This window comes from Triplophysa rosa, linkage group LG19 (assembly GCF_024868665.1).
Source record: "Triplophysa rosa linkage group LG19, Trosa_1v2, whole genome shotgun sequence".
Taxonomy (NCBI): domain Eukaryota; kingdom Metazoa; phylum Chordata; class Actinopteri; order Cypriniformes; family Nemacheilidae; genus Triplophysa; species Triplophysa rosa.
The window spans coordinates 12789612-12806048 of NC_079908.1; the positions used below are offsets into that span (position 1 = coordinate 12789612).

General features: G+C 37.8%; 3 protein-coding genes across 4 annotated transcripts; 1 reads left to right on the forward strand and 2 right to left on the reverse strand.

The window, feature by feature from the left end:
- Window positions 1-4: 4 nt before the first annotated feature.
- Window positions 5-4451, reverse strand: alg8 (ALG8 alpha-1,3-glucosyltransferase). Its single transcript, XM_057360305.1, has 13 exons — window positions 4356-4451; window positions 4030-4108; window positions 3742-3935; window positions 3524-3627; window positions 3349-3416; window positions 3150-3276; window positions 2970-3073; window positions 2745-2865; window positions 2488-2627; window positions 2142-2281; window positions 1962-2059; window positions 1813-1885; window positions 5-1728 (listed from the first exon to the last, which is right to left on the reverse strand). Exons 1-13 carry the CDS (start codon window positions 4442-4444, stop codon window positions 1494-1496), a joined length of 1572 nt encoding a protein of 523 aa, XP_057216288.1. The 5' UTR covers window positions 4445-4451; the 3' UTR covers window positions 5-1493.
- Window positions 4452-4925: 474 nt separating this feature from the next.
- On the forward strand, window positions 4926-7202 carry ccdc90b (coiled-coil domain containing 90B). Of its 2 annotated transcripts, none has more exons than XM_057360556.1 (10): window positions 4926-5096; window positions 5178-5312; window positions 5391-5510; window positions 5631-5734; window positions 5825-5926; window positions 6050-6091; window positions 6191-6262; window positions 6336-6389; window positions 6593-6707; window positions 6972-7202. In XM_057360556.1, the coding sequence occupies exons 2-10, from the start codon at window positions 5219-5221 to the stop codon at window positions 7025-7027; spliced, it is 759 nt and encodes a 252-aa protein (XP_057216539.1). In that variant the 5' UTR covers window positions 4926-5096; window positions 5178-5218; the 3' UTR covers window positions 7028-7202. The 2 variants fall into 2 exon arrangements, with proteins under 2 accessions (XP_057216539.1, XP_057216540.1); XM_057360557.1 differs by having other exon boundaries at window positions 5298-5312.
- An 831-nt stretch (window positions 7203-8033) lies between these two features.
- On the reverse strand, window positions 8034-16390 carry pcf11 (PCF11 cleavage and polyadenylation factor subunit). Its single transcript, XM_057360489.1, has 16 exons — window positions 16016-16390; window positions 14036-14161; window positions 13537-13719; window positions 13265-13426; window positions 12109-13076; window positions 11852-12029; window positions 11525-11759; window positions 10110-11416; window positions 9962-10019; window positions 9722-9835; window positions 9499-9613; window positions 9210-9393; window positions 8925-9080; window positions 8706-8798; window positions 8545-8580; window positions 8034-8327 (listed from the first exon to the last, which is right to left on the reverse strand). The coding sequence occupies exons 1-16, from the start codon at window positions 16181-16183 to the stop codon at window positions 8112-8114; spliced, it is 4299 nt and encodes a 1432-aa protein (XP_057216472.1). The 5' UTR covers window positions 16184-16390; the 3' UTR covers window positions 8034-8111.
- Between the last annotated feature and the right edge of the window lie 47 nt (window positions 16391-16437).

Below are 16437 nucleotides of genomic sequence, written 5' to 3' on the forward strand. Positions count from 1 at the left end.
TCCAGGGACAAAAAAATATGACATTCCCCCATCTGAGAACAATTTTTCAAGATGTTCGGCAATCCCACTCTGAGTATCAGATGTAGCTCCTCACGGCATGCGTGATCCCCACGGAAGGAAGTTCTGGGGAGAATTCAGACGAATCCCGGATCATTGTGTCGGAGCTGTCCTGAGCCAATCATTGATCCTCTAATCATGCGATAAGGAGTACAGAGGACCAAGGAACTGCTGGCAGGACTTGGGAGTGAACGACTCTGTGATTTATAAAGAAAGACTCAGTATTGAAAGCTGAACATACAAGTAGTGACTTTCATTGATAAGCACAACCGTAATCCATCCTGTAATTAAACCTGTTAAGTTAAACTGTTTATGGCATCCAGAGGTATCAATATGGTGTCAATATATTGCGAGTGAATTGGGAGACAGTCCATTGCCTTTGTGGTCTGAATTTCCAAGAGAACAAAGGGAATTAAATGAGGTATAGAATACCAAAAAACCGCACTTTATACATCTCAAATTCAGTCGCATTTTGCAGAATCTCACAAAACTGCATTGCTACCTTTGTTGCTTTAGGCCAAGAAACATTTTTGTCCAATCTAAACTCTTGTTGAATGGTTCATGTGTGCAAAACTTTAACTGCATTTTTCAAACTCATATAGACATTTATTTGTATATTGCTGTAAAATCACATTAGAGGACATATAGGCAGCTATCAAAAACAAATAAAAGGGTGTCACAAATAAGTAACTAGTTCCAGTATAAATGTGATTTAGACTAACAGTGTTCTCAAACACATACCATTGTATGTCATACCACACAAGAATTCTGAATAGATCATAACTGGGGGAAAAAAGGGGGAATTCTTGATATGCTTTCATGACTTTTAAGGTTAAAGTGGTGTCTTAAGAAGATGTGAAGTGTTTTAAACTGGCCTTCTTGACTTTGAAATGGTGTCTTTTAATGGAGGCAATGAAAGCTTAGTTCAAAGCTTCCTCACAGAGATTATTCCAGTTTCATACCCTGGAATCTAGACTTGCATCTGGTGAGATTTTTGTGTATTTGATCATTTTCAGTCTAGACACATTCCACACAAGTTCTTCAATAGCGTATTGTCTTTCTGTACTTTGTAACAATCAGGTAATATATTATCTGGTATGGAATATTTATGTTGCCTTAATAAAACTTTTAAACAAACAATTGTTTACTTGTATCAGAAATGAAAACCAAACACTGTCTGTATAGAAAAGTTTACCTCAAAAATTCTAAAGCACCTTACAAAAATAGACATTTGTTTCCATAGCCTATATTAATACACAGCTATGCATATCCCTAAACCATATCAAACAATTTCCAAGAAAGAACCTTTCATTAATTCCTTTGGTCCAAAGATCTTGATCACAAAGAAAACATTAAACTCATAAAAAAACAGTCCTTCAATATGTTGAATAACATTGGATCTTAGTGTCTAACCCCCAGCAACTGAATTACACAATTTACTGGATTTTCACTTTGTTTATGGCGTTTGAACACGTCAGCAATGTTATATACAGTCCGATGAAGGAATATGTCACTCCCAGCGCACAATAAACAGAGGTGAGCATCAGAGGGAGGAAGGGGAAAGTCTTCTGCCAGACAGTCAGGGGATAAACAAACTCACAGATGAGTTCCAGAGGAATCAGACCCAAAAGATACACTGCTTCCAGTGTGCTCACCAGAGCTCCTTCCTTCCTGAAAAACCCATTAATATTACACATGAATGCATGTTCACGTAAAAGGGCAATAAGGGTCATATTTTATATTTTAGGCACTCACCTGAATAGCTTTTTTAATGAAGTAAAACTGAAGATTGTGAAGATCAACATGAGAAAAATTTTGATAGGCAATTCTGGAATAAAGATAAGACAACAATTAAAATAAGCATTGAAACGTAACGCTTGTTATGTTTTCTTAAGGACACATACCTTGTGTTGTGAATAGGAGGGGAAATAGTGAAAAATGGCCTGTTGTACTGAGTATAAGAAAAATCCTGGCATCTTGCCTGCTCTCCACTGCAAGCAAACTAAAAAACATGAAACTGTGTTTGTAAAAGTAGTCGGGTTGCTATATGCATGCTCATGCATAAAATATCATTAGATCATCACCTCAAAGGCAGTATAGCCAACAGGATGGCCTTTTCATGTACATGCCAACCAAACATGAAAGATCCAAGGGCACATAAAACAAGACAGCGTAAGAATCCTCTCGCTCCATCAGGTCTATGCCATATCTTGAAAAGAGCAGGCTGCAATGGACAAAGTAACATTTTGCAATTATATTTTCATTACAGTACAGCACATCTTGTAACAAATGTTCTCTCTTTATTTACATAGAAGGACAGGGGTACTATTGATGTTAATGTCCCAGAACATTACACAGAGGGACCAGAATTCAAATATAAAGACCCTGCCTTTATAGACATGGATGAAACCAAGTTGAAAAAGAGCTTACCAAGATTGACAGTAATGTACACACAAGGGTTGCTAAAGGAGAGACTGAAGGAAATACAGAGTGCTGAAATTCTTGAACAAGACCACCAGTCATTGAGGCTTTGGGAAGTTTGGTGATGTCAAGCAGTTTGAATTTCACACCTGAGTAAATTAATTTATCACATTGAGTATAAAAAGAACAAGAAGTCAATATCCAACAAATTGATAATAAAACAAAATGTGTACAGATGTATGGTAGAGCTTTACAAATGAACAAACCCAGAATGGAAAAAGCCTTATCTGCAATATTGTAAAGTGCCCAGATGTTTGGTGCCCAGTATGCATGACAAAGTCCACGCTTGAAAGGGAACAGTCGAGACAGGACTTGTGGAAGCTGGCCCTTTAAAAGATGAATGAAACTTTTCAGTGCACCTCAGCTGACACAATTATAAAATGCAATTCAACATTTCAACATTAAATCCAAATTATATATCTGCAACAAACCAGGGCTATGAATGGTCCAAATGACACTGCAAAAGTAGACACGACAATTGTTCCAAGTGCTATCAATCGCAAAGGACTGAAACTTCTCCAATGCAGAGAACCATCTTAAAAACAAAATAAAAAAATCTAGTTTTCTCATTATATTGTCTTTCAAGTATGCTGACAAAGAAGAGCTATCACCTGCATTGTTCTGGGTGAAGCAAAAGCATCTCAGCAGGAAGATTCCATATGCAGGGGCAATGTACATATATATATGCTTCAAGTTTAAAAGTATAGAAAACAGCAAGGCCCCCTCTAAGTGTCGACTCTGTTAATACAACAATATATTTATTAATAAAAACCTAAAAACAACTCAACCAACAAAAATGACCGCAAATACCTGAAAATGTCTTGCTATTGATAGAAGAAGAACACCAAACAGGAAGCCATTATATTGGAAATGAATATCTGCAGAAAATTAGTCAAGTGAAATTCATTTCATGTAAATCTAATCTGAGGCCATGCATGCCTGACTTCATTTTAGATTTAGGAATATGCAAGTTTCCCAAGGATACGATCAACAATTAAAAGCCCAAAGTTCCACATCAACAACACTGCCAGGATGGAGGGCTTCCCAAAAAGGTATTTTCCTTTGTCCTCTTGCAAACATTTGCAGCACCTGGAATCAAATAAATACACTTAAATATAACCAACAAATGACAACTTTTGACAAGGTGTGCAAAGATACATCGGAAAATGTAATACATAATTATTATAAAAAGACAATACATACTCTTTAACTCCGTAAAAAAGGAGAGCATCAGCCACAATAACTGACAGCCTTTGGAAAAGCACTGTGGCAGCACTTGCGTAATTCAGATTCTGAACAACCAGCATTTCTTTATCAAAAACTCTGGCAATATGAGAAAGTCCATATTCAAACCAAGCAAACAGCGGAGGATAGTCCAACGTCCACTCAGACGTAGCCTGAAAATATGAAAATAAACCATCTTCACATTTTATGATATAAGTTCCAATTATTGTCATACATTGAAAGGCTGCGTGTAATTCATAATTATACCTCATAATACCACTGTGATACTGGCAGACTGTGTGTAAGGGCAAGCCAGTTCCTATGCACCTCAAAATCCGTAGAGTGGCTAAAAGACAAGGATTTAAAATGACAATATTGTATGTATATGCACTGTGGTTTATAATAAAGTCAAGCATTAGTATTTGCATTGTGCGTTTTTTTCAGATACAATTATTATAAAAAATCCTCTTGTTTGAAAGGTAGGCAGAATTAATGAGTTCCGCATTCGCTCGTAGATGTGAAATATCAGCGAGTTTTACATATCAGTGTGGTGTCATATACAATAAAAATGGTATAATGTGAGGCAAACTTACTAGGCATTTATCAAGAGACATTTGAGAAAGGAAACCCCGAGAGCCAGAGCAAAAAACCAGCTCTGATCGGTAGTCATGGACGCTGCCATGACAGCTTGTTTAAATAAAGAAAACTTTATTTAAAAAGCAAAAGTGGACAGCAATAACCTTTTTATCCACCAGGGGAAGCACTTTGGATGTAAAATATAGGATGTTTTAAAACACAAGACGTTTATGTATTAAAACATATTATGTAATAAGTTATTTTATTTAAATTATTAATTCCTTACAAAAATGAACATTTGTTCCAGCAAACTTAAATTTTCTATCCAGTCAGCATACTGCATTAGCCAACACTCAACAGCGCTGAGAAAAATAACATATACCACGTGGTAACGATTTTAAGCCTCTCGATCAGCAACGGTCTGGACTGTAAATTATCCCTGAATAATATAAATGACACGTTTATTTACTTTAAAATGTTACTTTGAAATGCACAAGGATGAGTTAAAATAACAATTATTAAATGTCGTAGACGTAGTTAACTTTGAGACGACTCAAAACCCCGCCCATTTTCAACAATAACTCCTCCTTTACAATTCTATCTCAACGTCACGCCAGAGCTGCCTTCAACCCAGGAAATTATATCCTAAAAGAACAACATTGAAGTGAGGCACTGCTCGTCGATTTGACCCTGAAAACTGTCACTTGTCCTGAATGACAGAGAGCGAGGAGAGAGACGCAAGGGGGTTGTACTTCCTAGTAAGTTTTGAAATGTTTTGTACGGCATAGATGGTAAAACCTTTCCTTCCCAGTTCAAATATTTGTCGTCTCATCGTTTAGTTTGGCCAGCCATATATATATATATATATAAACATTTCACGATGTCATGCTGGGGAGTGTTTATGCGCAGACATTATCAGTTCTCCACCCTATTAAAACTACATCATCTCAACGCGCCAGTGTGTCAACAGAGAGGTACGTTTTACACATCGACTTTATACATATTGAACATTTCAAAGGTTTACAGACGTGTTTTCAATTTTCATCTTTAAGGGTTCCATCCAACTACTGCTTACAAGACATACGATGTGAGAAAAGTGGAGTTAATGCCATTAGAGCAGAGGAAACTGACGTTTGACTCCCATGCGCTTGTTAAAGAGCTGGAATCCAGTGGTATGTTTGCTATAGCTGGATGTGTATAGTGTATATGTATAGACCATATGTGATACTGTTTATACATTTAGAATGTTAAATGTCATAACAATAAGACATTTCATTTTACATTGGGTGCAGGCTTTGAGAAAAGGCAGGCTGAAGTGATCGTAACAGCACTGGTGACACTTACTTCAGCCAATATGGACATTGTGTACAGAGATATGGTCACAGGAAACCATCAGGTGGGCAGGACAATAGAATTTCTGGCAGCAACATGTACTGATGAACATGTGTGTAATGGTATGGTTTCTTCCCCATCTTTCCTGTGTTAGGAAATAGCTCTTCAACAAATTATGGCTCATCTGGACTCTATCAGAAAGGATATGGTTATCCTGGAGAAGAGTGAATTTGCCAACTTGCGTTCAGAAAATGTTGTAAGGACCAATTGTAAACTTGCACAGACAAAAATAATGTGAAAACTAAGACATTCATTATATAATCCATATAATCTGAAATATGCAGTATTTAATGTTTTTCTTTAAAAAATTCACACTCAGAAAATGAAAACAGAGCTGGAACAAATAAGGAACAGATTACTGGTAAGTAAAGGTTATGTTATGTGAATATAAATAATAACTTTGCAAAATGCCTTGGTTGTCCAATAATAGGTTGACATTTTTGCGGCTTTTACATTGAAGGAAGAGAGTCAAAGAATCAGAGCCGATGCAAAGTTAGACATTAATCTGGAGCGGAGTCGAGTCACTGACATGGTATGTGTGCATGCTAAGTTTGTTTTTAAGATTTATATTTTTAAAATACATAACACATTACTTTTTGTGATAGTTTACAGATCAAGAGAAGAACTTAATGGAGGTTAGAACAGAGTTTCAAAAACAGGTAAGGTTTAAAAATAATGATCATAATGTTTTCAAGCAGCAGTGATCATTAAAGTTTTGACAAGACCGAAGCATTTAGATCTAGTTGCTTAAAAATACTAATACGTTTATTGAAAACCAAATTGATACACAAACATCAGTCATTTCTTGTTTACAGAGATGGTTGTTTATTTAGGACAGAAAACTATTCTCACAATTTTTCAGAATGCAGAAATAGAAAATGAAGCTGGGGAAACTTCAAGGAAAATAGACATACAAGTAGCCTCTTTGAAGACACTCTTGGAATCACTAAAACTACAGACGATTCAATATCTTGCAGGTAGGCACTCAAGATACTGGTCACATACAAACATTTTAAATCAGTGATTACTGTTAACTCATCATATATCTGTCTGCTGATTTATTTTGTTTGCTATGACACTGAACCTGATAACAAATAAACTAAGCACCCTCTTTCAATATCTTGATGCAATTTATATGTACAGTACTGTATTCTGACATTGCAGTAACATTCTGTCATGCATGTATAAACATAAGAACATAGTATTGTGTAATTTGACATTTCTTTGTATTGTTTTTACAGCATGCATCTTCACCTGCTTGGCAATTGCATTAGGTTTCTATCGCCTGTGGATATAAATCTCGCACTGGAAAAGACCTTTAGAGGATTTATCTAAAATGTTTATAGAACTCTTGTTTTAATCTAATGCATTTTATTTTATATTTCATTTGTTACATAAATTGATTGGTTAGTTGTTAGTTGGTTGTCCGAGGGGTTGGCTTTTTCTGAAAATAAAATCCATTTAAATGTCAAGTTTGTTATAGTGTTTCACTATTAACACACTAATTATACAGGTGTGATTTGCTGATTTCTATTAAAATCATTTTGTCTTCACACATCAACTAAAGGGTAAACTTTATAAACTAACTAGACAAACCAATGCAATAACTTATTCCTAGTGAACATGTGTTGATGCTGTTGAATGAATAGACAAAGAATATTTATTCACCATTGAAACTTTATTAATGATTATAGATAAAACAGAGTCAAAAAGCACACAATAATCACTTTTCACACAAGACACTATTTCTTCCTCAGATTTATTTTTTATTGAATATTCTGCATAAAGCAAAACTGCCCTTTGAACCTCTGCAAAAAGGAAAAAGACACCCTGTTTTTTTTTTTTTTTACTAAACATCTATTACTCAAATACAGTAGTAAACTCTGAGATAACTATTTACACATTGAGGTCAGGGAAACTGAATATTCTCTAAGTAATGAACCAACACCTATTAATCATTTACAATCAGCCCCAACCCTTAATTTAAACAATTACCAACTACAGAAAATTGTTAACCCCCTTGTTTTGGGAAAACAAAAATGTAATTTATAAATTATTTCTTCATCGTTTATCATTTCCCATGAAAACAAAAAAAATGTTTTTTCCCAAACCTTGGTTTACCAATACTACACAAAGAATACCAAAAATATCTTTATTTATAAATTAAATTATACATATACATTTCCCCAAGCATACATCTATTGAAGTACATTTCATTGGGCATTCACATGGCAAAAATACCTGAATTATGCAGGCAAATACAAATACAAAAATGTATTTAACATCTAGCTGAGGTCCCAGCCCCAGAGCTCTGGAATATAAAAATATCCTTCTTTACAAAAACACAAAAGACCACAAGAGGTGGCTTTAGAGCAGCATAGTTAGAAAATAATTGCACTGGTTTCTGATTCTCCTTCTAACTTAACCTGAACTTCCTCCTTTACCGTGGGTGCATCCGTACCGTCCTCAGTGGGTTCTTCTTTAATGCTGGAGCATGAGGTCTCCTCATCGCCCTGCTCCTGCTTCAGGAAAGCTGTTAAAGGGTTTTCTGTAAGCATTTTATTGGGCGAGGGTGTGCAATCCACAAAGGAGGATGTCTACAAAACAAGGGAACAGTATGATGAATATAATTTTTTATATTCCTTTTTACATAAAAAAACAATCTAAAACACCCACTAACAGTAGTGTCAGCCATGCGACTTCAACAGTAAACAATTATAAGAATTAATTGTGAAATATGTTATGAGACCACTTTAAGATTAGCATTCCCCTTGTGTTAAACTATGCACTAAGACAGCACAAACTAACACTTACATTTTTGTAGTCTTCGTAACATGATGGATGATATGTCTGAAAAGGAAAGATAATAAACACCATAGTATAAAAACACCTTTTATTTTAAAAGGAAATACTATCATGGCAACCGCTAATAAAACATGAACTTTACATCCTATTTTCATCACCATACTTCTTACCTTTTCATCAACTCTGATGGCATTCCTCAGATGCCACTCCTCCTCTTCCTCCTCCCAGTACATCTCAAACTGTTCCTGGCAAATCTCACATAACTGAGGGGAGAGAACAACGATGGACGGATGAATAAATAGGCAAACAAAGAAATACATTCAGATCAGTCAGATTCATGGTTTTCCTTGGAATAATGACATGTCTATGGTCATATGCTATCGTCTCACCTCATGGACAACATCTGCAGCAGCCTTCACGCTTTGGAACTCTCTCTCTTTTGCAGCTTCCTGAGTTTTCTGTACAACCTCCTCATGAACCTTTTCAAAGAACTGACTTTTTGCCCTCTCCTCGAGATCTGCAATTTCCTCAAATTCAATCCAATCCTAAAAACACAGTATTGCTTTTATGTCCGGTTTTCAAAATACCTTGTTGAAAGATCTCCATTTCAGGAATTGACAAATGCAGTTTTTAAATCCAATATACAACATTGATGTGAATTGTTTCTGTCTCACCGTCAGGCTGTAGTACCACCTCCGATGTGTAACTTTCCTACTGATGTCCTTCTCAGAACGGTTCTGTCTGTAATGCCAGTCTAAATGATCAGCATAGATGTCCGTCTGAGACGCTGTAAACCGCATGCCACATGAATAGCACTGGATTCCAGTATACAGTTTAGTGACCACACTGTCGTGTCTCCTGTAAAGTGAAATGAATCGATTTACAAACAAATCTTTGGTTTCATCTTGTTGATGTAACATCGATCATGTGTAAAACCTAAAGTGTTACAAACTGTATACATACTGTTTCATGTCATCCAAAACAAAGCTGGTCATGTCCGGGACATTGTCTTCCTCCTCCTGTTCTTCCTCTTCCTCTTCTTCAGGCACAGCCATAGTCTGACTTGCTGAGGGGGAGTCTAAAAATTAATTAGAAAAAATTGCAAATGGGATATTTATACTGTAATAGTGAAGTATAAGTAATTGCACTTTATATTACAATGTGAATGAATAAGTAGTATGCATACCAGCAGCTGTTGTGTCTGTCTGTGGAGCTTTTATAATTCCTTTGAGCAGAAGTTTTGAGAACAGGTCATTTACATCTATTTGCCTAAATGGCTCAGGCTGTGTAAATTGGGGAGCTGAAAAAATCCAAACCATTATACATTTATTACAGTATAAGTGCAAAGTAGGCAACAGCAATCAGCAGAAGAAAAAGAAAGTATGTATCCTAAAGTTTTTAGGATATTTTCATAAAGACCCCCTACCAGGTGGGAATGGTAGCTGGTTTTGTGGTATAAAGGGCTGATTTGGAGCTCCCATAATCTGAAAATACACAAAAAAAACATGCATCAACACTGTATTGCTTTTCAGAGTACACAGCTATCAAAGGTCAGTCAGTATCTTGGTACTTACAGGCTGAGGAACATTTGCAACACCTGGACCAGATAACGGAGGTCTATATGACGTTGCACCTGGCACACTGAAGGTTGATGCTTGCGAAATACTCTGCTGCATGGGGAACTGCTGGGGTGGGCCTCCGAATGAGTTCATGGGCGGCACATTGAAATTAGGTGGTGGTATGGCAGGGTTCATCATAAGACCTTGCCCTTGTGACTGATCGTACATCGTCGGCTCCTGTGGTCTCAGCTGATTTTGGATGTTTGGACCACAGAATCTTGGGGGGCCTTGTTGGTCATATCTAGGCATGGCTGGAGGTACATCAAATCTTACTGATTCCGACTGCAGTGGGTTTTCAAACGGCATTCCACCTGTCGGATTATCGAATCTAACAGCACCTTGCTGGTCATCATAATTCATTGGTCTAACTTGAAACCTTGATTCATCATATCCTGGTGTACCCGCAGGCATGGGGGGATTATCAAACCTTGGAGGAGCCGCGTATCTGTTTTGATGCATTGGATGATCGAAATGAACAGGGCCTTGAGGTTCACCATATCTCACCATATTATGAGGCTCTGCATACCTCATTGGTCTATGTGGTGGGTTGTTATATCTCACAGGTCTTTCGTGGGTTTTGGGAAATGGTGGTCTTTCGAACCTTAAGCGAGGAGCATCAAATCGAGGTCCAGGAAACCTAACTGGTCCATGACCGCCCGAGCCATCAAATCCACCCGTATTACCTTCATATCGAGCAGGAGTATAAGGTCTTGGCGGACCATCTAACCGCGGCTCCCTGATGTGGCTAGGTGCCCCATCATAGGGAGCTTGAGAACTCTTATATCTATCAAATCGTTGAGGCATATTCGGTCCCTCATGCCGTGGCATATTCGCCTTTGCAGCAGGACCTTCAGAAGAATGCGTCGGTGTATGTCCTGGAGAGTCACCAAGGTTTAATACGCTCCTTTCCTGTTCCACAAAGAGGTCGTGTCTCGGAAGAGCTTCCAAATTTATTGGACCATCATCTGGGCCTGTGCCGGAGTGCACACTGTTGGGACTTTCAAAACGTGGGCTGATGTCTCCTTCCATGTCCATTTCAGCAGGCGATGATGCCCGCTCTGTGACCGGGCTTTGGGAATTTCTGAAAGTGGAAAGCGTACTTGACAGCTCCCTGTCGGTTCTTCTAGGATCATCTTGGTCTGAGACTGGCTTTGTGGCATTGTGAGGTTTCTTATGCATGTCTGAGCCCTCACTGTATTTTTCATCTGGTTCATGAGGAAGGTGATATTGGATGTTTTCATACAAATGGTCTTCTTTTTGCACTATGGGGATTGGAAACATAAATAGAAGACAATTTAAAGCCTAGTCTCTACGTGTATAATGAAACAATTTTATTTTTAAAACTGTGGCATTTGAATTTGAAATTCTACCTGGACGATAGAGCTGTGTTTTCCTCAACTTTGATTTATGTTCTAGATATGAAAGCGCGGCCTCAGTAATGGATTGCGGTTTCTTGTTCGATGGGTACGCGCCTTCGTCACATGAGTCATCCCAAGAGTCAGAGCGCTGCCTTTCCTCTTGATACTGAAAAAGTTTATTTATTTGATGGGCTACATCAAGGAATTCCTCATTGGATATTTCACCTTCAGCATGCCTTTTGCTTGCCTGAAATGAAAAACATACAGTTTAGAAATGCTGTGGAGAACTGTGTAATGGTGTTAAAGCATAAATTAAACTTGAATTAAGTTAAAGCATACCTTTCTCAAAAGATCTCGCTTGCTTGCAGAATTGAGTGCTTCTGGTATTAACAGGTTGCTGTCAACACTCAAGCGATGTTGTTTAGGTATACGAGGTGTGGTGGGTCTTTGATTAGTGATCCACGTCTTGTGTCTTTGTGCGCCCAGTCTTCCATGATCTTGCTCTGACTGCTTAGGACTAAATTGTAAAAAAACAAATTTAGATGAGCAAACAGTAGTGATATTTATGTTTAATATTAGGCATGGAAATCACTTACTGTTTATTTTCCTCCCATCCGCTCCTCCACCGCTTGCCGTCTTTTGGATCTTTGTGATCAGAAATTCTCTGCTGCGAGCCATCCTTATGATCAGCAGCTCTTTCCTCAAGAGGCCGTTTGGATCGTCTTGTTTCTGAGACACTTTTCTTAGCAGTACTTCGTTCATCTCTTACACTTGTTTGTGGAAAAGACTCATCGTGTGCATGCTTGCTTAACTGCCTCGGCTTTACAGACTTGGAGGGTGGAGAAATGCTCCTCGTTTTTCTCTTTGGAGATGATCGTCTCTCTTTTCTTTTGGGAGAATGTGTCGGTGGTGAACGCGACCTTGACCGGGACCTTTTTCTAAAATTCGCTTTAGCTTTAATTTCTTGTTTTATAAAAGTCTCGAGTCTTTCGTGCTTATTTAAAGAGCCGTTGGGAAGCTTGCCTCTGGATTTCTGATGATCCATGCTTTTGAGGGCTTCATCCCTGTCTTTCTTTTCCGAACTTCTTTTCTTCTCTCTGACATCCTCCTCTTTTGAGTCGGTCTTGTCGTTTATCTGCTTATGTAGCCTTGGGTCCTTTTTATGCATTTCAGCAGCCTTTGCATGTTGAGACTCAATTTCCCTGTGTTTGGCAAGGTTACCTTTCCCAATTGGTGACGCAGACTTTGATTTAGCCTTGTCCTCATTGGCAGAGTTATCCTTTTTCGGTATCCTCATCCTGTCCAACCTGTTCTGTCTTTCAGTTACCACTTGTCCTCTTTTTTCAGATGTATTCAGAAAACTTGGTGTAACCAGACTTTCCTTCTTTTGTGTCACTTGTTCCTTTGTACCTCCACCAGTTCTGTTTAATCTAGGATCTCTGGTGGCCAACTTCTCTGATGGTGCTGGAAGCCAAGATTTGGTCTGGGGTGTAGGAACTGTTTGAGTGACCATCGGTACTGGGGCAACAGCATGGTGGCTTGCTGCAACAGCAGGACTTGCAGCCTTGAGGGCAAGAACAAAAAATGTGGGTTTACAAAAAATGCATTTCACATAGCATAAAGTCAATTTGTTAAAACCTGTGTTATGACAATGGCTAATGCTCAATAGTTAAATACAAGCACGCTAAAAAGAAACTATTGCTCCTATGCAGAAAGAACAATCACAGTCACGTTAAGCACTTTCACACTTACCAACTGGGCTTTTGTTTGCTCAAGTTCAAGCTCTATCTTCTTTTGCTGAAGTTCTAACAACTGCTTTTGCTTGGCAAGTAACTGTTGCCTTATCAGCTGCTCTTGTGTCAAATTCTGAACCGGAAGTTGTGGTATTGAGGGTTTTGGAGAAACTTTTTCAGTCTATGCAAAGAAAAAAGCGTACATTTCAGATAAACCACAATAGTATCCATCTGACTAATAGGAAACTCCTAACCACACCCTCAGTACCATAGTCATAAACTCATGCTTACCGGCTTTAAGAATTTTGGGTTGACATGAATGCTGGCATTCACATTTGGGGGTAACGGTTTAATAGGCCAGGCAGGATCTACAGAGTTCACACGCACATCTAGTGCAAACAACTTCTTCAAAGGGAAAATCTCTTCCCATGTGGAACGCAATTTGAAGAGACTTTTTCTAGTGCCCTCATCCACCTGCAGTGATGTAAAAGAAAGGGGGAAAGAATATCTGACTCTTCCATTTACGTCCACAGAACACTGACAAAAGAATAAAGGCCTAACAATTGAAAAACATTAAAAACATTTATAAACAAGGCTAAAATAACTAAGACAATGAAGATTGAACACTTGCAACTTCTCAACAATTGAAACCCAGCAACATTTATAATTTAACTATTACAAGTAACATTTTGAAAATTAAAAGGAATTAATAGTTTTTCTATAAGTACAATGAACACAAGACGTTAAATGAGATGTAACACCATGTACACAAATTTAAGAAATGATGTACCTTCTCAAATACACAAATAAAGGAATTGACTAGGTTCTTAGCAAACACTTCAAGGTACGCGCCTCCAACATTCTTCACTATGGAATCCACTAAGTACAAAACTGGGAGCTTCTCAACAGGAGGTGCCTAAAGTGATAGAAAACTGACAAGTTTAGAGAACAACATGGGAGAAATGCATTACTACAATAAATTAGATCCTGAGGATTGGGGTTATTTAACTGAAGTCAGTAAAATTACTGTCAAAAAATCCACTTCTCCAGTTTGAAAAAAAAATCCACCAAAACCAATGGAAAGTTCTGCAAGTATGAAAAAATTCAGGATCCAGGTTAAAAAAAACTTGTGGAAAAAATCTTCAGGGTGCAGTCTTCAGGTCCAGTCCATCAAGAAAATGGTATTGTTAGGTTGTCAGTACAACTCAAGTTTCAATTTTTCTATTGTCATTTTAGAAGCAGACCAGTGTTCAATGAACTTGCCCTTCGGTAGAAAAAGCTGCTATTTTCTTCTTCCTCGGTTTATTTGTATTTAATCAGGAACTCTTTTTGAATTATTTTTTCAGCGATTTGAATTGTTAAAACACTTAATTACATTTAACATGACTGTAAAATTCAGACAAAAAGCTTGTTTTAAACATGCCCCAGTGCAGAAAGAAATGTTTTGTATAATGTTTAAAAGAAGTTTGACAAAACTCTGAAACGTCTCTGGAAAAGACACTGTACCAAGGCAATGCCTTGTTTTTAAGAAACGTTTAAACTGAAATCAATATAGCAAACATATTACCACAAAAAATACACTGGGAAATGAAGACAAAAGGCATTTCACATAGTTTATTGTCACATATGCATACCATTTATTAACATTGCAGTAAAAAGAGGAAAATTACTCAGCAATCTAAGACCCCAAACCCTTTATTGGTTAAAATACACAATACAAATGTGCGCCATTCATGCTAAAGGACTCTTAAGCCAGGCACGCTCGGGTTCACAGAGCAGCCAAACAAGACTAAACTCGAAATGTATAAACTAGTGCAACATTAAACCGTTGCGAAACAAACAATGCAATTCCTGTTTTACGAACCAAAAGTCTACCCAGCTATCCATGTACATGAGCAGCAAACCATGTATTGCAGCTGATATCTACAGACAGACAAACGGGACATATTTGTGTTCATTTACATGTAATAGCAAATGAAAGAACGTGTTGTTAGCCAAACGTGTTAAGTTCCCATTGTTACAGAATGGGTGTCAAGTAACTTACACAAACTAGACAACAGCGGGTGTTTCGTCACTGGACAGATTACATAAACCGAAATAAATTGTTATCTTTCCTGACGTTACAGGCAACTAGAATTCTTTAATGTAACGTTAAATGTATTACATTGCGCTTAATAATAATAATGTAAACTTTATTTACTGTAACCCAATTCATTGTTTGGACGGGGATAAGGCTACAACATAACGTTGGTTACGACAAGCACGTGAGAATTGTTATTAAGATAACGCGCTGTCGTTTGTGGTCTGGCTAAATGTAAAGCCATCAGGCTAATTTCGTTCTCATATAACATATCTTCTTGAGTAGGTCAATTATACGGATTATTATAAACTAATCTAAATGTGCGTAATGCAGTAACTCAGCCTTTATGAACAGCTGTGACCCTACGTGCCGACAAACGTGGACTTTAACTGGCCTAACGTAATTAGGAAATGTGGCGTGCCGCAACTTTAGTAAACCGCCAAATCAAGTCGTGACTTATCGAACTGAACTCCATGTACGGTTACAAATTTTAATAAAACATTATTGTTGGCGATAAAACGTCGAAACTAATATCTACGACGAGTTACACAATGTGGTGCGTTCAACGAATAAGCCGTGCTGCCGCCATGTTACAGGCCTCATGTCATATCGCTGCTTAACTAACCAACTGGCCGCACTTGAGCTAAAATACGATGACTGGAACAAAAATAAATCTATTTTCATAAAAACCTTGGCAATTTGTGCTTCAATTATTGCGACGATATCCTTGGTGAACTGGATGTTCTCTTCTGCTAGAATGGTGAGCATGTTGATGTGCGGTTTGCTGTTGAAAGTCAGATCTTCGAGCGAGGACTGATACTCGCGACAGGCATCCTCCCTCGCGTTTTCGTCCGACATCTTTGAGCCGTTAGGTGTAAGGCTGCCGCCACACAATTTAAATGATTATACAAACAATCGCTGTTACAGTCCACTTAAACATTTGTATTTCCTCTTCGTTTCATCTGTGAGCCGCGGTGTACCTCCTCTTGTCGTTTCCTCTCTATCATAAAATATTCTGCTCGTGTTCAGCGCAGCAAAATGTCCGTCGTGTTTCAACAGATACTACGCGTCACAGGAAACGTTATGTAGTTCATCGTGCGTCAGTGGTTTTT